Raw genomic sequence first — 23,783 nt, 5'->3', positions numbered from 1 at the left:
ACAATATGGACAACCCAGATTCAATATCTGGCATCCCATATTATTACTCAAGTTACACCAAGTGATCTCTGAGCATTTAACCAAGAGTAAGCTTTGAACATTATTGGGTGTGGCCTCAAAACAAAATAAAACAAAACGATAATGAGATTTGATGAGTTCAGATATTTTATCTACTCAAGAATATCTTCTCAAGTGTTTTCCAAATGCAACTATGCACAGCATGGATCATATTATATATTACTAAGCTCTTTGCCACACTGGCATATGTTGGCTTCTGCAGTTTTGTTAATGTACAAGGCTACTTGAACCAGTACTTACAGCATAAATTGCTCAATGCTTATTTATACATTTCACAATTATCCCTTAATTGTTAACGTCAAATAAAGTAGTTAGAAGTGTGTCATGGTCTAACTTTAAAAGGATATTTTTAAACATGAAAGAAAGAAAATCACTACATAGACAGGAAAAATAGTATAGTTAAAAAGGGCACTTGGCACATAAGGGAACTAAATTTAATCTCCAGAACCACAGATAGTCCCCCAAATCCTGCCAGAAGTGAACAGTAAGCATAGAAGCAGAAGTATGCCTTGAGCATAGCTGGGTGTGCTCCCAAGGAAACAAAATAAAAAGCAATAGTTTACCTATATTCCTTAATAACATGTGAATATTATGTGGTACTTATAAAGAATATTTATAAAAAGTTCATAAAGCATTATGACAGTCTGTTGAAGAAGCAAAAGTGTAAATTGAGGTACCAAAGAAATAGTACAATGGGGTAGGGCATTTGTTTTGCACATGACTAGCTCAGGTTTAATCCCCAGTAACCAATATGGGCTCTTGAACCAAGTAGGAATAGTTACTGAGTACAAAGATAGGTTATACAGAGATAGGAATAATCTATGAGCACTGCTGGATAGGACAAAACAAAATATATCCCTAAAAATGTGAACTTTATTCAGTACTTCCTTACTTTTTGGTTCCACAATATATTACAAATTTATTCTTTTAATTACAACTTATAACTTCTCTACTGGGAAATACTAATTCCTAATACTGTTATGGGAATAGGAGGAGAGTCATTATCAGGAAAATACAAAGCAAAACAATAAGGAGATATCACCTATGAAAATGGCCTATAATAGAAAGACCAGAAACAAATGCTGTTAAGAGGGTAGAGAAAAAGGACCTCTCATGCCCTGTTGGTAGGAGTGCAAACTAATCCAGCAAGGGAAATAGTACAAAAGTTTTTCCAAAGACTAATAATAGGTATATTATAGTAGAGGTATTAACACTCCACCTGCTCTGACTGCCAGCACCAAGTTCAAGGCTGTCTGTAATCTTGACACTCAACAACTCTTCCTCAAACCTTAGTACTAAACCACAGACCTGGTGAGTCAAGCATTCAGGGAGTGACTACTGGATGCAGTGAGTATCCTTGAGAATACCACACCCTAATATATAGATCATATGATTCAGAAATTCCATTTCTAGTTGTTTGTTCAAAGAGCTACGTATTTATTAAAATAAAAGCTCTAGTTCAAAATTCCTATGTCACCGTGGCTCTGTTTAAATACACACAAAATAGAAAACACCATAATGCCCAAATATGAATGATTGAATAAAAGAAATGTGGTATACATCTCACACCACAAAAAGAACTGGCACTCGTCACAAAGAACAAAAACAACTAATGTTGGCAAGTATGCATAGAAAAGGGGCCCTCATTTACTGTTGGTGGGAATGCCAATTGGTCCAGTCTGTTTGGAAAACAGTATTGATATTCAGCAAAAAACTAAGAATTTAGCTTTTATGCAACCCAGCATTTCTGCTCCCAGGAACAAAATCTAACAGCCTTAAAACACAATGCAGAAAAGGTATTGGCACTCCTCTATTTATTGAAGGATAATTCAAAATAGCCCAAATATAGAAACAATCCAAGTGCCCCCAAACAAACAAATGGATAAAAAGGGATATTTCAGTGTAGAGCTATAGTACTGCAGGTAGGCTTTGGTCTTGCAGGCTACTAATCTGGGTTGGATCCCCGTCATCCCACATTGTTTGCCATGCACCACAAGGAGTAATTCCTGAGTATAGAGCCAAGAGTGATCCCTGAGCTCCACCAAGTGTGGTACCAAAACAATAAAACAAACAAACAAACAAAAATAAAACAAAAAAAGAAAGAAATGTTATAACTATACAATGGAATACTATGTAGTCATTAGAAAAATAAATTCATAAAATTTGCTGTTACAGGGTTGGACATGGGTAGAATTACAATGAGTAAAATGACTAAGAGGGAGAGGGAAAGATATAGAATGATTGCATTTGGAAATATAAAGAAACATCATAAGAGAAAAATACCCAAACAAATAAAAACAAAGGCCAGGAGGACTGGTCCTTTAGAAAGCCTGCCACAATATCAGGAAAGTGGTTAGGTAAGAGAAAGAACCACTATGAGAACAATAAAGAAGTCTAAAAAATATGGTACATAAGCATAATATCATACTATTCATTTACAAGAAAAATTAAAGTCTTCTCATTTGTAGTAGTATAGTTGAAACCAAAAACATATTATGCTAAATCAAATAGGTCAGAAAGAAAAAAATAGCTTCACTCATATGTGGAATGTAAAAAAACTACAGCAAGAGAACGCACAATGTAAAACCAAGGCAAACCCTTCGATTCTGATCACAGAATTGTGATTACCAATGTAGGAAGGGTGAAAGTTCAAAAGGAATCCACTGGACTGTGATAGCATGTATGGTATAGTAACAACCGCTTAAAGAGATTTGAAACTGCACTCAATTTCCAGAATAGATTCTTATAGATAACTATTTTTTGTTCATTGTTTTTGGGCACAGCTGGCAGTGCTCAGGGTTATTCCTGTCTCTGCACTCACATATCACTCCTGGTAAGTGATCACGGGGCCATAAGAGATGCCAGGAATGGGACCCATGTCTGCAGCATGCAAGGAAGCTGTTCTACCTGCTGTACAGCTAATTGAATTTTTAGAAGGGAGAGCAAAAATGTTGCTATTCTTTTAAAAATGGCTACTTTTGCCCTAAATTTATGGTAATAAAACTGTGGATCTGATGCAGTCAAAGGAAAAAAAAGTTTATCAAACAGAAAAGAACTCAGCATATATTTAGGGTAAATAATATACAATTATGAATCACTTAGGTCAATATGAAAATAATGGACTGATCAATAGGTGTCAGTGATGGATTATAATGGGGAAATTGTAGCTAGAAAACTTGTACAGTATACAAAGATAAAATGAGTTGATGGACTAAATAGGCATTAAAAACTGTAAAAGACATAGAAGAAACACAAAAATAGATGTTTGTAATTTTGGAGTAAGGAGGACTTACACAAAACTTCTAAAACACAAAGAAGCTCACCTCAGAAAGCTCACCACAAAGAGTGATGAGTTTAGTTAGAGAAATAACTACATTTTGAACTGTCCTAATAATGAGAATGTATGAGAGAAATGGAAAGCCTGTCTAGAGTACAGGCAGGGGTCGGGTGGGGAGGAGGGAGATTTGGGACATTGGTGATGGGAATGTTGCACTGGTAATGGGTGGTGTTTTTTACATGACTGAAACCCAAACACAATCATGTATGCAATCAAGGTGTTTAAAAAAAATATTAAAAAAAACTGCAAAAAAACAAAACAAAACAAAAGAATTAACCTTATATGTCCAAGCAACTAAAAAAAAGAAATAGACACATTAATTCATTATAAAAAATAATTATTAAGTAATTTAAGACTGTGTAAATGAAAGTGACAGAATGGGAAAGTTATTGGCATGTCAATGCTATATGAACTACCTAAGTAGACAAATATGTAAGATATATAAACAAATCTATAAGTGAAAGATAAGATGCCTCTGGAAAATAGTGGTAGTAAAATGGATCTGTAAGACCTTGATTTCCTCACAGATTCAAAAATATTTTGTGTTTATTGCACTATTCGAGCCATCATGGGAATACAACAGACAAAATGCCCTACCCCTGTGAAATTTAAATTTTCCACAATGTCCTCTCCATCAAAAGGGAAAATAAATTAGTTACTGCTAAGAAAAATTCTTTTTAAATTTAACTCATGTGGCCAGATAGTACTGTTGTGATGGCTCTTGCCTTGCACACAGCAGCTTACCTGGGATGGATCTCTGGCACTCCATAAGGTCCACTAAGGTAACCAGGAGTGACCTCTGAGTACAAAGCCAGGAGTAAACCCTGGTGTGCCACATCTAAAATTTCATTCATATTGCTTAATATGGAAGAATTTTTATGGTGCATTTTTCCTAAATCTATGTTTTAACATGACAACTTCCCAAGCACCTGTGTGGTCTGAGAGGCATACATTTTGCCCCGTTTGTTTTGAAAGTTGCCATATTTACTTTAAAAATTCTAGAGGCTAGGTCGATCAGGAATACCTTGGATTGAATCATGATTGTTTTACAACCTTTGTATGACATTTGGCAATCTCCCTGCCATTGTGTGTCTTCATTACTGAAATGACATTCAAGATAAAATGAAGTATAATTGATATAGTAATGAATATTATTAGAGCTGGGTAGCATTTGAATTGCAATGCTTGCCTTGCATAAGGCTAACCAGATTTAATGCCTGGTTTGACATACAGCCCCTCAGGCATAGCCAGGAGTGATCCCTGAGCACCACTATGTGTGGTTCAAAAAACTTTCCACAGAATAATAAATATTATCAATAATATTTAAGAACAAAAATCTGGTACATAATGGAAATTCAGTGTTGGGGTGAGAGATAACATATCAACAATAAGGCAATTCTTTGCATGTGGCATTATCAGCTGCAACCTTGATTCAAATTTCAGACATCACAAGGCATCCTTGACCTCTGTAAGGGTTTAGTCATGAGCATGGAGCCAAAAATGAGCCTTTAGTACTCTTGAGTATAGCCTCCAAACCAACTAAACAACAATAAAACCCATCTGGTGTTGGCTAATTTTACTTCTATATCTTAATTACTATGATACAAAAAGTTATTTTCCTACATGGCATATTTCAAAATTAGTCTAGTAATACTCATAGATGTGTTAAAAATCATGGATTTTTTTACTTTAAGTAATAATCATAAAAATAAGCTTTGTGTATATGTATTTATATATGAAGTATTCATAAGTAAATATATATATATTCCTTAGAGATGTAAGAGGTATGTCTCATGGATTAACCATTAATCCTAGTTTGCTAAACCTAAACACCCAGTTGTAGGATTAGAAGGGAGATGAAAGATCATCTTTCCAGACCCAGCCCAGTGTAACATAGAAGGACCTAAAAATGTGAAGGAGGTAAGTGCTCTGCCCTGAGTTTGCACAGTCCCAACGTTGGACCTGCATATATAATTTTGATTAATTGAGATTGACCACAAAATACTAGGTTGAAAAATCAATGTTGCAATTAAGGATTTATGTCATCTGTTGTCTGAACTTGGAGCACATAATTAGAGACTAGACTGAGAAGACTTTTTCTGATTATTTCACATATACAGAAATTGCAAGACTTCTAGTTGACTGTCATACTTTAGTTCAGTAGGTGGAGCCAATCTTCCTCATTGGATAAACAGGTTCAACTCAATTATAAGTGGAAAAAAATGTGTTCTCTGTTTCTGTGGGCTGCCGAAAGTGGAACTGACTGGAGAACACAGGTACAGAGACAAGAAGTGTCAGAATATGAGTTCCAAATCAAAATCCATAGGAATCGTTGGAGCTCCTTTCTCAAAGGGACAAGTGAGTAAAAGTTGAGCTTTATATACCTGGAACTTACTTAAAAATTCCAGATTTATAATTAGTAAGGTATTAATGTATTCTTAACTAGATCCCTGGAATATATAAATATGCTATATATTTTAAGATCTTCTAGACATTTTCAATATAATTCACAAGTACACACAATCCTGACTCCTAACCAGCCATATTTTATTTGCATCTAGTATTTACCTCAAATTTTTAAGAGGATATATTTTTATTTGCATGTAAATTAACATTTCTGTATTGTAGCTATTCATTTAGAGTTATTTTGCTCACCCTATTTTTGGTGTCACTGTGTGTAAATAAAGTGAGAATTTTTAAGAAAACGTATTTGTTTAGTTATATAAATAATACCTAGAACTTTTCAGACATTGGAAACATTCTTCAGCTTTTACTTTTAATTTTAATGAACTAAATTTTATTACTTTATGTAATTTTGTTAATGATACATATTATTTAAGTTTTAATGATTCTGTAGATGTGTTAGTTCATGAACTAGATCAAATCCTTTGTGTACCTCATCTTGAGGGGGAGGAAAAAGCAAAAATGGAAGAATCTGATTGCTTACAGGTAACACTGAAAGGACTAATTTATAAAACTCGCAGCTGTCAAGACATGCCAACAACATTTAAATATAATATTTTTTTCTGCCTGGACACACTCACTCTGGAAAATATAATTACAAACATTCTAGACTTCAGCATGCCTGTGCTGGGTACAGACTAAAAGGACAAGATTTTATCATTGCATAAAATGGAATATTTTTCAGGTTTCTCAGAATTCCCCTTGTCTATCTTGGCTATATGTTAGTTTTGAATATTGCTTTGCAATTGAATAAAGTCTAAAGTTGGAAACCTGATCTGAATGTCTACTCTCAGAATTACAGCAGAAATATACTTCAAAGGTTGCTTCCAGACACAGGGACAATTTACTGACATAGAGAGTTTCTTTTTATGTTGAATTCATGGCACATCCACCTATATTGAGGATAGAGTCTAACAAAGATAAAATTAAAATAAGAACCCTATATATAAAAATGAAAAAGAGAGATAGAAATCAAAAAGGGAAGAAAGACAAAAAAAGAAGAAGAAATGAAGAAAACAAGGAAGAAAGGAAGAAAAATCTCGACAGGATATGCTGATAATAGCCCTTTGAAGGAGAACAGTTTGAAATATAACCTAAAGATTTTTCTGTTCTCAGCAATTCCTCAATTCCCCATATTACTGCCCCTCCAACACTTCCCCAATTAAAGCATGGCCCCATGAGAGTAAAGCGTATTTTTTTACGTAAGAGATTTTTCTACAGTAAATCGCAGTGTAGAGGGTTGAGGAGAAGAGGTCAACGGAGAAGCAGTACACAAAGTCTTCAACTAAAGGAAATAAAAATCTGACACTGTCAAAGGAGAGGCTTAAAGGGCAGTTGGCTAGGAAGTTGGGAAAGGACTCCTCTCTGCTTCACCCTCTACACCACTGGAGGCAATGGGAAGAAAGTGATGGCAAAATAGTTGAGAGTAGAATATTTGGTTTATAGTTAACCAAGACACTTAACTATCTTTAGTTTAAGGACATTTGTTTGGTCAATTTTAAGGACAAAAAAATTGTGAACCAAGACCAAATTTTTGATCCCAAATAATTTGCCCATGATCTGAATTGATGTCTTTTGTAGATTGGTACCCAATCTTACACTTGAGAGCACAGGGGATTGGGACTCAGTTCCAAAGTAAAATGGTGCTAACAAACTTATTTCCAAGGTGGTAAATAACCCAAATTCTAAGTAATGACTAGTATTGGGAAGCGTGAGAGAGACAGAGACAGGGACAGAGACTGGAACATGCACGGAGGCGGGGGGGGGGGAGAGAGAGAGAAGTCACTCTGGAAATTTTAAAGAGTGTATTAGAAAACATATAGAGTTTATTCAAGAGTCTATAAAATTTGCTATAAAGTTTCAATGAGATAAATAAAATAAAGACCATGAAGTTTTTTTTTTGTCCCCCAATTCACAATACAGATCAGGCAAAGGGCCTGGGTTGAGGTGTATATGGGGAGCATTTACTGTACCTTCTCTTTCTATACAGTCAGTGTAAAGAAGACAGCCTGTGGTAAGAATTGGGAGGCCTTATCTTTACTTTTCTTATATATATATAAATATATATATATTTATATATATAAAAGAAAAGTAAAGATAATATAATCCTTCACCAGTGCAACATTCCCATGACCAATATCCAAAGTGTCCTTCCTTCCTCCCCACCCCACACAAGCCTGTGCTCTAGACAAGCTTTCTACTTCCCTCATTCAGTCACATTTTGTCATGATAGTAATCAGTGTAATCATCTCTTTGACTGCACTAAACGATCCCTGTGGTGAGCTTCATGTCAGGAACTGGACCTTCCAGTCCTCCTCTATTTTGTCTTTGAGAATCATTACACAAATGTTTTTCATTTTTCTCAAAACCCATGGATGAGTGAGACCATTCTGTGTTTATCTCTCTCCCTCTGACTTATTTAACTCAGCATAATAAATTCCATATACATCCATGTATAGAAAAATTTTATGACTTCATCTTTTCTGATGGCTGCATAATATTCCATTGTGTATATGTACCATAGTTTCTTTAATCATTCATCTATTGAGGGGCATCTAGGCTGTTTCCAGAGTCTCTCTATTGTAAACAATGCTGCAATGAATATAGGTGTGAGAAAGGGATTTTTGTATTGTATTTTTGTGTTCCTAGGATACATCCCTAGGAGTGGTATAGTTGGATTGTATGGGAGCTCAACTTCCAGCTTTTGGAGAAATCTCCATATCGCTTTCCACAAAGGTTGGACCAGACAGCATTCCCACCAGCAGTGAATAAGAGTTCCTTTCTCTCCACATCCCCATCAGCACTGCTTGTTCTCATTCTTTGTGATGTGTGCCAATCTTTGTGGTGTGAGATGGTACCTCATAGTTGTTTTAATTTGCATCTCCCTGATGATTAGTGATGTGGAGCATTTTTTCCTGTGCCTTTTAGCCATTTGTATTTCTTTTTTGTCAAAGTGTCTGTTCATTTCTTCTCCCCATTTTTTGATGGGGTTAGATGTTTTTTTCTTGTACAGTTCTGTCAGTGCCTTGTATATTTTGAAGATTAGGCCCTTATCTGATGGGTATTGGGTGAATAGTTTCTCCCACTCGGTGGGTGGCTCTTGTATTCTGGGCACTATTTTCTTTGAGAAAATTAAGCTTCTCAGCTTAATATAGTCCCATCTATTTATTTCTGCTTTCACTTGTTTGGAGAGTACTGCTTCCTCTTTAAAGATACCCTTAGTCTCTATGTCATGGAGTGTTTGACCTACATGTTGTTCTATATACTTTATGGTTTCAGGTCTGATATCTAGGTCTTTAATCCATTTGGATCTTACCCTGTTCCTAAATGAAACAGGGAAGGCCTCTTCAATAAGTGGTGTTGGCACAACTGGCTAGCCACGTGTAAAGAAGTGAACTTAGACCTCCAGTTAACATCCTGTACAGAAGTTTTGTTAAGTTAACAAATTGTGAACGACTGTCAGTTCTGCACTTCAAAATATACAATCATGCCTTTAGAAGATGTAGCAACAAAATCAAATAATGGAGAAAAGACAAGAAAATATAAGCCAAGACGCCTTTTAATGAAGCTTTAAAGGAATTATTGAATGTACTTGATGACGAGTAGGGAGAATGCAGAAGGGTGATAGAATAACAGGACTTAAATGTGTTGGAGCAAACATATGGATCCCTAGCTACCAGTATTGGGAATCTGAAATCCAGCACTGATACCAGAGATAGTCATTTGAATATTCATATTGTTTTATTTTGTTTGTTTTGAGGCCATATCTGGTGGTGTTCAAGGCTTAATCCTGATTCTGTGCTCAGGAATCAACCCTGGCAGGCTTAGGGGACCATATGGGATCTGAAGATCAAACCCAGAATAGCTGTGTGCAAGGCAAATGCCTTACCTGCTGCATGAATGGTCTGACAGTCATTTGGATATTTGAATTGGAAAGAAATACTTCCTGGTTTGGTGCACAGACTCAATTTTAGAAAAAGACATGCTTTTTCTACAAGACTAGCTAAAACAGTTGAATCAAAAAATACATAAAATAATTGGGTTTTGGGCCTAGAAGTGGTGCAGCTGTAGGGCGTTTGCCTTGCACGTGGAGGCTGACTGCAGTTCGATCCCCCAGCGTCCCGTATGGTCCCCCAAGCCAGGAACGATATCTGAGTACATAGCCAGGAGTAACTACTGAGCATCACTGGGTGTGACCCCAAAACCAATACATAAATAAATAAAATAATTTTTTTAAGATCTCTAAGCTGCCAAGAGGTTGAAATTAACCTACTTCAAGGAAGAGGTCTGCTTCCCTGGTATAAAAACAGCAAGGGTGGAAATCATGTCAACTGCACGTTTAATCAAATGACTCCTTGAAATACAGAGATGGTCTTTGTGGTTCAGCTCCCAGGTGAATTTCCCTGAGTTTAACTTATGGAGAGGACCTGTCGGTATCGCTCGTGTCACACTCTGTTTCTTGTGCTTTTTATTCAAACTGATGCTGTGGTTTGCTGGTTTTATTCACTCCATTTGTTTTTCTAAGTACCTCTCTACGCTACAAGACTCAGCTAGCTCACAGATACACTCTCATGCAGCCTTCCATGACACACTACCATCAGCAGAGTGATGAGAATCTTCTTTGTTATTACCTAGTGTGCCTGTATTGAAGCAAATCTCTGTACTGTAACTGGAGTTAAATATCCAAGTATTTTATGAGCTTCTGAATTGATCCAAGACAAAAATCTCTCTCTTTTTAAATGTTTGAACCTCATCTTTCATAGTTTGCTTGTATAAAAAAATATGTGCTTGCAATACTAAATGTTTGGCGGTATGGGAACAAAAGATCTGCATTTGTAAATTTCAAGAACCAAGAGGTGACCTGACTCTGCTACTTGTTGGCTAGATTCCTGAGGGACAACTATACAACTATTCTTTAAAAAAAAAAACAAAAAAAAAAAACAAAAAACCCATCTACAGCAAGCTAGGCACAGAGGAGACCACCTATCCTAGCAGCTCGTGGGTCAAAGGAGGGGGATATGGGATGCATGCTGGGAACATGGGTGGAGGGAGGACAATCTGGTGGTGGGAATGTCCCTGGTTCAATGTCACTATGTTCCTAAAATATGAATTCCTAAAATGTTCCTAAAATGCGAAAGATTTGTAATCCACTTTGGTCAAAGTAAAAATTATTTTTAAAAATATCTTTATTTAAGCACCATGATTACAAACATGTTTGTAGCTGGGTTTTAGTCATTAAAAAAACATTCCCCTTCACCAGTGTAACATTGCAACATTCCCGCCACTAATGGCCCCTACTCTCTCCCACCCACCCCCTGCCTGTATCTGAGACAGGCATTCACTTCTCCCACTTATCAACATTGTCATGATAGTTGTTAGTATAGTTATTTCTCTAACTGCACACTTGGCCCTTTGTGGTGAGCTTCATATTGTGAGCTGGTCCTTCTAGTCCCCAACTCCATTGTCTCTGGGAAGTATTATAATAATGTCATTTTTTTTATTTTTGGATCACACTCGGTGGTGCTCAGGAATTATTCTTGGCTCTGCACTCTCCTGGCTCAGAAGACCCTATGGGATGCCGGGGATTGAACCTAGGTCCTTCCTGGATCAGCCACGAGCAAGGCCCTACCATTGTGCTATTGCTCTGGCCCATCATTTATTTTTCTTAAAATCCAAAGATAAGTGAGACTATTCTGTTTATCTCTTTCCCTCTGACTTATTTCACTCAGCATAATAGTTTCTATTTTCATCCAAAGTATAGGAAAATTTCACGACTTAATCTCTCTTGGTGGTTGCATAGTATTTTATTGTGTATATGTACCAGTTTCTTTAGTCATTTATCTGTTGAAGGGCATCTTGGTTGTTTACAGATTTTCTCATTCCTGATCCTCCATTTGACATATGGACAATCCAATGGATCTTCTTGTGATTAAATGAGAGAGTGCAAATTCCTTACTCTGTAGAAACTAAAAAAAATAGGAGTATTACTTTTCAAATAATAAAGTACTGAAAAGATTGCTATTGTGGATGCTTGCTGGTCGTGATAATGACTGACTTACTTTATTTCTAATTGTTCAGCCACGAGGAGGAGTGGAAGAAGGCCCTGCAGCATTAAGAAGGGCTGGGTTGCTTGAGAAACTTAAAGATCTAGGTAATTTGTTTTATTTTGTGTGGGGGTCACACACAGATGTGCTCTAGCTTAATTCCTAGTTATGCATTCACTGTTGGGGCTTTAAGGACATATAGGAAACTGAAGATTGAACTTGGGTTGGTCATATGCAAGGCAAGTGCCCTGCTTGCTGTGTTATCTGTCCAGCTCCAAGATCTAGGTAATTTTTGTTAGATTATATAATGTCCACTGAATTTCTTTCTACCATTGCAGAAGCAGGCTACTGATAAGATGAGGTATATCTGGCTTGACATTAATTACACAGCATACTCTATCAGAGAGAAATGAAATAATAAAGAATAGTCAATAAATATAATTAGATGATATAATTTACTTAGATATATTTTATTCTGGCCAGATTATTAAGTATGAGAATTCTTGTGTTCAAGAACTAGGGTAGAAGGGGAGCTGGGACATTGAAAGCTAAAAGTGGCAGAAGAGAACACCTTTTGCAAGAAGACTATTATGTTAAAGGAAATAAGTAAAATAATAATAGTGTTTCATTTTTATATAGTATGTTTATGTGTATATAAATATACACAAATACATGATCATGCAAATGAAAAATTATAGTTTAACATAATTTTTATGTATATAAAGTTTAGTAAAATTTTAACCTGGGCATGGATTAATCTTTATATATTTCTGGAGGAAAAGTACAATATACCCACACTCTGTAAATCTTATTTATAGCTTCTTTTTTTTAAATTATCTTTATTTAAACACCTGATTACAAATATAATTGTACTTGTATGATTACAGTCATGTAAAGAACACCCCCTTCACCAGTGCAGGATTCCTAACACCAATTTCCCAGATCTACCTACTCCCCACCCCACCCACACCTGTACTCGAGACAGGCTTTCTTTTTCCCTCATTCATTCACATTGTTATGATAGTTTTCAGTGTAGTTATTTCTCTAACTGCACTTATCACTCTATGTGGTGAGCTTCATGTCATTAGCTGCACCTACATGGGAGGATGGGGGGAAATAAGGGTTGGGACTGAGGCAGTAAAATATTAGAAATGAGCTTTGTAGGGCAGTATCAAGGTCCCAATACAAGATGGATATTATGGATATATAGAATATATGCACACAATAATATCAATATGAAAAAAAGAGTAAAAATTACATACATTTCCCATTGACCCAGAAAATACAGTGATAGATATTTACCCCCAAGAAGTAAAAACATTAATCTACAGATGTATATTTGAATGTTCCTAGCAATATTTTTAATAACAAAAAAAGAGAAAATTATAAATGTCTACTAAATAGTGAATGGATAAGTAAAAAGAAACATTCGTGTACAATGAGCAGACTTTAACAATAAAAAAGAGACACAGGTAAAAACAGGGATGACTTCAAAACAACAAAAAAGACCACACATTTTATCTAGAAAGACACAAACATAATAACAAGTCAAATCAGCAAATGCCTGGTGGAGGTGGTGCTTGCAAAGAGGCACAGGGAATTTGGGAGTCTATGGACTTGGTCTAAACCTTAATCATGATGCTAGCTAAAATAATAGGAATGATAAATAGTAATATAATAATAATAATAATTTATTTTTCTTTTGGGGCCACACCCGGTGATGCTCAGGAGTTGCTCCTGGCTCTGAAGCCAGGATTTACTCCTTGCTCTGAAGTCAGAGATTATTCCTGGCAGTGCACAGAGGCCATATGGAATGTTGGTGATCAAGTCTTGTCAGCTATGTGCCAGGCAAGTGCTCTACCTTGCTCTGGAGCCAAAACGAGACATTTTTTAAAATCTATTGACCTATATATTTACAATAAGTGAATTTTAACAAGTAAGAATTACTTCATAAGGTCCGAATATGAAATAGAAAGTGCCACATCACTGGTCCTTATTTAAATGTCTTAAAGATGTCAGTGAATTATGGAAATACAAAGACATTTAACGCATACAATGCTCAGTGACTAGTTTGTTCATAACCTTAAACTAATCTAATACTTTTTATGAAACACTTAGGAATTTTGGGTTACCCAAATTTCTTATTATAAAAGTATAATAAAGTTTCTATTTTCTTAGTTATCAGGTGTCATGCTCAATCTACATGTATGCACTTATTCTGACAATACCATTCTGAGCCTAGTACAGTGGACAGAAAAAACACAAAGTGGTCTGAAACCAAGAACTCAGAGTACAAAGAAAATGAAAAAAATATGGGTGCATTTTCCTAGGGTTATTAGCATACAAATTCTTTTTTAATTTTAACTATTTATGATATGTTTAAAACATGTTTATTATAGAAAAGTAAAAAGCACATAGGAAAAGAAATGGACAGTTACATTACTCATTAGTTCCAAATGGAATGATTCCCTGGTTGTATTAAGTATCTAGATTAACTGCATCCATTAGGAAATGTTTTTTGAGAGTCTGGTATACAGGTGGCAGTGGCAGTAAGCAAGCATGAGCAGAAGGTCTGAGGGAAAAGTAGACATGGCTTCCACCGTCATGGCAGTCTTCTGCACTTTCCTTGCTCACGTTTTGGAAAGTGCAGTTTGTAAAGAGAACTCGATGGCTTCATAATGCAAGTAGACATATTATGTGATTAGTAACCTGATACTCTAATTCTAATTACAGAGTGTGATGTGAAAGATTATGGGAACCTGCCCTTTGCGGATGTTCCTAATGACACTCCTTTTCAAATCGTGAAGAATCCAAGAGCTGTGGGAAAAGCCAATGAGCAGCTAGCTGGTGTGGTGGCCGATGTCAAGAAGAACGGAAGAATCAGTCTTGTGCTGGGAGGAGACCACAGGTTGGCTGAATGGTTTTTCTCGGAGATGCCATCACAAGTGGTAACATAGAAGTCCCACGAAGGGGCCGGAGAGAGCATGGAGGGAGGGCGTTTGCCTTGCATGTAGAAGGACGGTAGATCGAATCCCGGCATCTCATAGGGTCCCCAGGGCCTGCCAGGAGGAGGAACCCCTGAGCGCTACTGGGTGTGAGCCCCCACCAAAAAATAAAACAAAACAACAACAAAGCAACAACAAAAAAGCATTCACTTAGTCCTAAAGTCTCACAATATCAGTTTTTTCCATATGAAATGACCAAATATGAATAAATTTTAGTAAAATATCTTCCAAAAGCCAATGTTCCTAAATAAATAGGAAATGAGAATATTTTAGCTTATTTTGCTTTAATTTCTGACAATAGTATACACACATACAACATACATATATATAAGAAAAAAAGTAATCGTTTCCTAATAATCATCAGAGCAAGAATGGCAAATCTGGCTAATTTCTTCCCATCATAGATTCCTTGTGTATGATTTTGTTAAACCATTTTGCATTATCAGGTTTTGTTCTTAATCTACAGTATGAATTTTATTATTTCATTAGTGTTACATATAACTGTAATTTTATTTCTTAATTTTTGGTTTGGGGGCCAAACCCAGTGGCACTCGGGACTATCCCTGGCTTTGTTGTCAGAAGTTATTCCTGGCAGTGACCATTTCTGTCATATTCCTGTGACCATATGAGATGCCAGAGACCGAACCTGGGTCAGCCCCATGAAAGGTAAACATCCTACCCACTCTGCTATTGCTCTGACCCAAGCATAATTTTTAATGTTGCACAAACTTGGAGTTGGAATAATAGCACAGCCTTGCACTGGGCTGATCTGGGCTCAATCCCTGACACCCAAGTGGACTCCAAACTCTACCAGGAGTAATCCCAGAGCACTTCTGGGTGTGGCTTCAAAACAAAAACCAAAGCACAAAGGGACCAGAGTGGTACTATAGCAGGGAGGATACTTGCCTTCCACATAACTAACCTGATTTCTGCCCTGGGTGTGGTCTCCCAAACTTGCCAGTAGTGCCCTGAATACAGAACCAAGAATAAGCTTGCGCATAGCCAGATGTAACCCCAGAAATTGCATACATTTTTTAATCAAGGTTATGTTACTGTGCATCTATATTGTCGAATATTTAAGTAACTTTCTAATTTTCATTAGTTCTAGACCGGATTGAAAGTGTTGACAGCATGAGGCTGATTTTGATTTAATTTTCCAGACATATAGTCCCCAGAGCACAGCCAGGAGAGACTCTTGAGCGCAGAGCCAGGAGTAGCGTCTGAGCACTGGCAGACTGGACAATGACTCTCCCATTCCATTTCTTTTCATCATTTCACATAATAAAGAAAACAGTTTTACACTGGCTTGCATTGGCTTTATTTTAATATTTACTCTCAAGCTTTTGAGATAATTTTCCAGAATTTGCTTCCAAAAATTATAAACACCAGCCTGATATTTATAAATAAATAAAAAAATAAGGACATTCTTAAGTTTATTTGGTTCTTAGAGTTAACTTGATTTTCTTCTATACCTTGAGTTTTCTCTTCTAAAAACAATTTGCAAGGCACCTATAGCCAAATTGCAAGTGAGAAACAGGCCTGCTTTCTTTTTAAGTAGAAAATATCGCAATTGGCAGTTTGGGGAGTAACAGCAAAATGTAAGAAACCTGAAGGAAAAACAAACATGGAGTTTAATCAACACTGGAACATCATGGCACAATTATCTTTACTCTGAGAATCTAAAAGCTTATAACACTCAAACAGTGGTGAGTGGACGATCTTTTTCATTGATAAGGTATTCTATAGATGTTCCATTCTGGCAAATGTTCTGCAGCATGGAGATTTTAGAATGAACTTTGAAGGCCTGGATTGAGCGAGTGAGTTTTCTACTGCATAGCAGTAGAACAAAATTGAAGGGGTGGTTCTGAGTGAGTGAACGCAAGAGAGGGTGAGTGCTTGGGCTACACTGGCTAAGGTGGCCATAAGTGCTCCTGAGTGATGCTTAAAAACAATGGAAGAAAAGTCAGAATTCACTTACTAGAATTATTTTCACAGGGAGATGAGAACATAAAAAAAACAGCCAAATTAAGCCTGAAATTCGAATCGTGTCTTATGCTAAGGAATTTCCTCTGCGATTGGTGCTCCAATACATATTTATTGTTGATTAAACTATGACTTTATAACTTACTGATTTTATTAGTTTAGAAACCTAAACCAATCTTATCATTTCAGTAATGATAATAACTATGGAAGTACACATTATTAATGTTAAGTATAAACTGTAATTTCTCTTTGTTAAAATTGTTTTCTTTACATACCTAATTTAACCTTATGAGAAATATTGGTCACTTTGACACAAATGAAAATTAAAGGTGTTAATCTAATGAATGTAGTCCTGCAAATCTGATGGCTGTACATATTTTTATCCCCCAAAGTTTGGCAATTGGAAGCATCTCTGGCCATGCCAAGATTCACTCGGATCTCTGTGTAATTTGGGTAGATGCTCACACAGATATCAACACTCCACAGACAACTTCAAGTGGGAACTTGCATGGCCAACCTGTGTCTTTCCTCCTGAAGGAATTAAAGGGCAAGGTAAAGCGCTGGTTACTATTCTACTGAATTAATAACAACAGATATTAAGGAAGTGGAAGGAAAGTAAGAAACCTTGTGCTTGTGTTGTGATAATTCAGAGGTGAGGGCACATGCTTAGCATGCAAAAGGCCCTGGTTTTAATTCCCAGTGCCCCATGGCTTCTAGAGAACCAATTGGTGTAGCCCTATTTGTCCTTAATATTGCTGGGCAGCCTCCCCCAAAACAAAAACTTCCATCTTATTTGGAAGTACTGATGTAATCTTCAATAATTCCTCTGCATCCAAAAATCAAAGGGTTTTACGATAAATGTGGAAGCACTATTCCTCCTTACTAGTTTGCTAATTGACTGTAGATATCTTCATCTTCATTTTTCAAAATAATTATGTTTTATGAATACAAGAACTACAGCGGGTATGAAGTCAGTTTTCACAAAAACCTACTTCATATCTAATAACATATTTACAATGGAGGTTTAGACAATGTCAAGAACAGGTGAGACTTATGATTGAAGATAGCATTTTGTGTATTAGTTAATTCTAGGATTGAAAGAATTTTGGGATGGGGCAGAGAGAGAGTACACCAGGTAAGGCATTTGCGTTGCATTTGGCTGGCAAGGTTTATCCCCAGTATCCCATATAGTCTTGTGCCACATAACTTTTTTTGTTTGTATTTCTTCTTTCTTTGTTCCTTTCCTTCCTCCTTCCTTCCTTCTTTCCTTCCTTCCTCCTTCCTTTTCTTTCTTCTTTCTTTGTTCCCTTCCTTCCTTTCTTTTCTTTCTTTTTTCTTTGTTCATTTCCTTCCTGCCTTCTTTCTTTTCTTTTTTCCTTTCTTTTTCTTTCTTTCTCTCTTTTGTTCTTTCTTTCTTTCTTTCTTTCTTTCTCTTTCTTCTTTCTTTTTCTTCATTCCTTTCTTTCTCTCCCTTCTTCTTCTTTCATTCTTTCATCTTTCTTTTTTATTCTTTCTCTTTCTTCTTTCTCTCTTTCTCTTTCTTCTTTCTTTCCTTCCTCCCTCCCTCCTTTCTCTCTCTCCCTCCTTTCTCATTCCTTCTTCCTTCCTTCCCTCCCTCTTTCCTTCCTTTCTTCCTTCCTTTCTTCCTTCCTTTCTTTCTTTCTTTCCTATCTTTTTCTTTCTTTCTTTCTTTCTTTCTTTCTTTCTTTCTTTCTTTCTTTCTTTCTTTCTTTCTTTCTTTCTTTCTTTCTTTCTTTCTCTTTCTTTCTTTTTCTTTCTTTCTTTCTTTCTCTTTCTTTCTTTCTTTCTTTCTTTCTTTCTTTCTTTCTTTCTTTTTCTTTCTTTTTTCTTTCTTTCTTTCTTTCTTTCTTTCTTTCTTTCTTTCTTTCTTTCTTTCTTTCTCTCTTTCTTTCTTGTCTTTTTCTTTCTTTCTTTCTCTCTTTCTTTCTTTCTTTCTTTCTTTCTTTCTTTCTTTCTTTCTTTCTTTCTTTCTTTCTTTCTTTCTTTCTTTCTTTCTTTCTTTCTGTTCTTTCCTTCCTCCCTTCCTCCTTCTCTTTCTCTTTCCTTCATTTCTTTCTCTTTCTTTCTTTCTTTCTTTTTTCTTTCTTTCTTCTTTCTTTCTTCCTTCCTTCTTTCTTTCTTTCTTTCTTTCTTTTTCTTTCTTTCTTTTTTCTTTCTTTCTTATAAAAGAGCTTTGAGAAGGCAGGGCCCAAGTAAAAGTAGAGTACAGAGCAGGTAAATACTGACAAACCACTAATATTGGATCTGATTACAGGGTGGGGTCAGATAAGACCAAAACAATTAAAGATACAGGGAAGTAGTACAGGTGGGGGGCAGACATTCACATCCTAATTTTTGTCCAATTTTAACAATTTCTTCAAAATTTATACTCTAAATATAAGATATAAGTTTAACCAATAACCTTGACTTTCAATAGATTTTCTTTTTTTATTAAATATAATTTTTATTTTAATTATAGTGGCTTACATATCATTGACAATAATATTTTAGGTACATATTAACATAAAATCAGGGGAATTCCCATCACCGAATTGTCCTCCCTCCATCTCCATTCCTGTCCTTCCCATATTCTCTTCCCTTACCCCCGGGGCTGCTAGAATAAGTGGTCCCCTCTGTGCCTAGCTTACTACTTAGTGGTCTTACACCTATTTGGTCTTGGTACCTCCCTTATTCCCCCCCCCAATTGGGAGGTGGGACTAGATAGTTCAAGTTATGTGGTTTTGTTTGAAGAAGAGAAAAGTAATAACCTGGAGAAAAAAAGAAAAAAAGAGATTTTCTTAAGAGAAACATATATAACCAAATGAAAATATTGCAATTTTAGATTCCCGATATACCAGGATTCTCTTGGGTGACTCCCTGCATATCTGCCAAAGATATTGTTTATATTGGCCTGAGAGACGTGGACCCTGGGGAACAGTAAGTGTATCTATAATGTGGTTTACATTCATTTTTTTTTTTTTTTTTGGTTTTTGGGCCACACCCTGTGACGCTCAGGGGTTACTCCTGGCTATGTGCTCAGAAGTTGCTCCTGGCTTCTTGGGGGACCATATGGGACGCCGGGGGATCGAACCGCGGTCCGTCCTAGGCTAGCGCAGGCAAGGCAGGCACCTTACCTCCAGCGCCACCGCCCGGCCCCGGTTTACATTCATTTTTATTCTTTTTAGTGTTAAACTGGCTATGTGAGACATATAGATGAGAGAACATATTTAAGCACCAGATTTTAAAATGATATTTAACACTATCTAATACATATAAGAAAATAAGATAAATTTCCAAACAGTGCAAACATAAAGTATGTATAGGCCTGAAGGTTCAGTGCTCAGATCACTGAAATTCTGTGCTGCTTAGGCCTGGCAGTGTTGGATGAGGGCCACCATGGCCATAACTAATGGTGCCGGAACAGGGCATTTTGGAGCCAGGGAGCCAACATGCAACGTTAAGCATGCTAGAAATGTACTACAACCCTTTGGCCTATTATCTTAGTTCCTGAATAATATATTTTTATTGGTTTTTTTTTTGTTTGTTTTTTTGAGAGGGGCACTCAGTAATTACTCCTAGTTGACTGGGGGATCATTTGGGATGTTGGTGACTGACCTGGGTCATCCACACACAAAAATGCCCTACTTTCATATTATCTCTCTAGCCCTGAATTGTATTTTTAAAAATCTCAATTGACTTTCTATTATAAATACAAACATATATTGTTCAGAGAACCTATATATTTCATCCACACTAATTTTTTTGGCTTTTTGGTTTTTGGGCCACATCTGGCACACCTGGCTCTGAGCTCAGAAATACATTCTGGCAGGCTCAGGAGATGATATGGGAAGCTGGGGGTCAAACCTGGGTCCTTTCCAGGTCTGCAACGTGCAAAGCAAATGCCCTAATGCTGTGCTATTACTCTGGCCCTCATGCTAATCTTTCTTTTCTTTTTTAATTTTTTTTGTTTGTCTTTGGGCCACACCCTGTGACGCTCAGGGGTTACTCCTGGCTATGTGCTCAGAAGTTGCTCCTGGCTTCTTAGGGGACCATATGGGACGCCGGGGGATCGAACCGCGGTCCGTCCTAGGCTAGCGCAGGCAAGGCAGGCACCTTACCTCCAGCGCCACCGCCCGGCCCCTTCTTTTCTTTTTTAATATTTTTAAATACAATATTTACAAACATGTTTGTAGCTGGGTTTCAGTCATAAAAAGAATACCCCCTTCACCAGTGCAACATTCCCATCACCAATGCCCCCATGTCCCTCCCCGCCCCTGCCTGTATTCGAGACAGGTCTTCTACTTCCCTCACATATTGACATTGTTATGATAGTCCTCAGTGCAATTATTTCTCTAACTGCACTCACCACTTTTGTGGTGAGCTTCATATGGTGAGCCAGTCCTTCCAGCTCTCATCTCTGGGAATTATTTCAATAATTTCTTTTATTAGTTTTAAAGCCCATAGATAAGTGAGACTATTCTGTGTGTCTCTCTATCCCTCTGACTTATTTCACTCAGCATAATAGATTTCATGTACATCCATGTATAGGAAAATTTTATGACTTCATCACTCCTGACAGCTGCATAATATTCTATTGTATATATGTACCACAGTTTCTTTAGCCATTCATCTGTTGAAGGACATCTTGGTTGTTTCCAGGGTCTGGCAGTTGTAAATAGTGCTGCAATGAATATAGGTATGAGGAAGGAGTTTTTGTATTGCGTTTTTGAGTTCCTAAGGTATCCCTAGGAGTGGTATATGCTGATCTTTCTTAAAAGAAATCAAAAGGGTACAGAAGCTGCCATCTTACTAATTATAGATTATTTTATCTTTTCTTTTGTAGCTATATTTTGAAAACTTTTGGTATTAAATTCTTTTCAATGACTGAAGTGGATAGACTGGGAATTGGCAAAGTGATGGAAGAAACACTCAGTTATCTACTGGGAAGGTATGTACTTGTGTTATTTATGTGCATGTGAATATTACTTAAAATACTTACAACTGACAAGTTACTATTAAAGCTTCCAGTAAAGTCATAGAACTTGATTGGGCTGATACCTTTTATAAAACATGAACTTTATTTATCCTCTAAATGTTAAATCACCAGCTTTAAAATGAATTACTTTTACATCTCTTAAAAGAAAGAAAAGGCCAATTCATCTGAGCTTTGATGTTGATGGACTGGATCCATTTTTCACACCGGCTACTGGTACTCCAGTTCCAGGAGGTCTAACATACAGAGAAGGTCTCTATATCACAGAAGAAATTTGCAAAACAGGTAGGTAATCATCAGAGTGGTCTGAAATCCAATCATAAATAACTTTGCAATTCAGTGATTAAATAAAATATTTAAAAAGTAAAACAAACAGGGCCAGAGAGATAGCACAGCGGTAGGACATTTGCCTTGCATGAGCAGATCCAGGATGGTTGGTGGTTCAAATCCCAGCATCCCATATGGTACTCTGTGTCTGCCAGAAGCGATTTCTGAGCACAGAGCCAGGATAATCCCGGAGTGCCAAAATAAAGAAATAAATAAAGTGAAACAAACAAAAACACTGAGTGGTTAAATAAATCAACATACACTTAGCCTACATATATTTATACCACCCTGATCTGAAAGTCAAGGCACAATGGACAATTCTAGAATGTCCACCAAATAAGGCACTGAAGTATTTTTGTTAACTATCTTCTTATACTCCTGGATATTCAATTTAATTTGTATGCATTTTAAAATGTCAACTGTTGGGGCCAGAGTTCTAGTACAACAGGGAGGGCATTTGCCTTGTATGTGGCCACCCAGGGTTAGATCCAGAATCCTATACAGGACCCTGTCATCTCCCTGTACTTCTCCTAAAACTTCTAGATGTAATTCCTGAGTGCAGTGCAGTAACACTTGAGTACAGCTGGGTAGGGTCCCCAAACAAATAAGTGTTATCTATTTAATAAAGTGCATTACTTCTATTTGCTCTCATAGGGTTACTCTCAGGATTAGATATCATGGAAGTGAACCCATCTCTTGGGAAGACACCTGAAGAAGTAACTCGGACGGTGAATACAGCAATAGCAATAACCTTGTCATGTTTTGGAGTTGCAAGGGAGGGTAACCATAAGCCTATAGACTATCTTAGTCCACCTAAGTAAATGTGGAAATAACATAGAAAAATCTTATAGCCAATGAGCTAAGTAAGCACATCTAACTTACCTAAATATAGCTATTCTTCAAAAACTTCCAGAAAAATATCTTACCTTGTTAAATATTAGTATGATCAGTATAAACTTTATCTATTCCCTCTTGATGAAAATGTCAAGATATAGAAATTCAAACTTTTGTAAAATTAAAAATCTTCTGAAATGTTGCACTGGTGAAGGGGGGTTCTTTACATGTTCTTTACATGACTGAAACCAACCACAATCATGTTTGTAAGCAAGCTGTTTAAATAAAAATATTAAAAAAAATCTTCTGTTCCCATTTTTATCCTTAGAAATACAAGTATAGAGTAATTTGCAAATAAAATTTGCTTACATGAATGATAAACATATACTTATTTTAGATCCTAGAGTGGGATTCCTAACATCAACAAAAAAAGCTACCCTCCTAAAAGTTATTCCTTGCTGTTCAAAATACATGATTTTTATAATAAGCTCTTTATACAAGATCTGTGTTTCTAAATACATGGAACACACATTCTAAATCTACTAAAAAACTGAAAAATAAGATGAAATCATTATTCTTTAAATGTTCCAAGACCTTGTAGATGATGTCGGGATGGCAGATCCCCAACAAGTTCATGATTGGACAGCTTAGCACTTACAGATTCTAACCCTCCGCGAGCAACTTCAGAAGTTAACTCTATTTTATGTGATTGTGGGATA

The 23,783-nt window shown here is 36.5% G+C and overlaps 1 protein-coding gene and 1 non-coding gene across 2 annotated transcripts; one reads left to right on the top strand and one right to left on the bottom strand.

The window, feature by feature from the left end:
- Nucleotides 1-5,628: 5,628 nt before the first annotated feature.
- Nucleotides 5,629-23,278, top strand: ARG1 (arginase 1). The gene is made up of 8 exons (XM_049785216.1): nt 5,629-5,773; nt 11,957-12,029; nt 14,656-14,830; nt 17,303-17,462; nt 19,753-19,847; nt 21,754-21,858; nt 22,052-22,188; nt 22,885-23,278. The coding sequence occupies exons 1-8, from the start codon at nt 5,717-5,719 to the stop codon at nt 23,049-23,051; spliced, it is 969 nt and encodes a 322-aa protein (XP_049641173.1). The 5' UTR covers nt 5,629-5,716; the 3' UTR covers nt 23,052-23,278.
- On the bottom strand, nt 7,777-7,909 carry LOC126024833 (small nucleolar RNA SNORA51). The gene has a single exon (XR_007500933.1). It is a non-coding gene; the product is annotated as a small nucleolar RNA SNORA51 (small nucleolar RNA).
- Nucleotides 23,279-23,783: the final 505 nt, after the last annotated feature.

Source organism: Suncus etruscus, chromosome 12 (genome assembly GCF_024139225.1).
Source record: "Suncus etruscus isolate mSunEtr1 chromosome 12, mSunEtr1.pri.cur, whole genome shotgun sequence".
NCBI lineage: Eukaryota > Metazoa > Chordata > Mammalia > Eulipotyphla > Soricidae > Suncus > Suncus etruscus.
This window is presented reverse-complemented; position numbering and strand designations above follow the sequence as displayed.

Coding starts and splice junctions, on each gene's coding strand:
- ARG1 (XM_049785216.1), top strand. CDS start 5,717: ATGAGTTCCAAATCAAAATCCATAGGAATCGTTGGAGCTCCTTTCTCA. Junction 19,848..21,753: donor GACGTGGACCCTGGGGAACA/GTAAGTGTATCT, acceptor TTTCTTTTGTAG/CTATATTTTGAAAACTTTTG. Junction 21,859..22,051: donor CTCAGTTATCTACTGGGAAG/GTATGTACTTGT, acceptor ATCTCTTAAAAG/AAAGAAAAGGCCAATTCATC.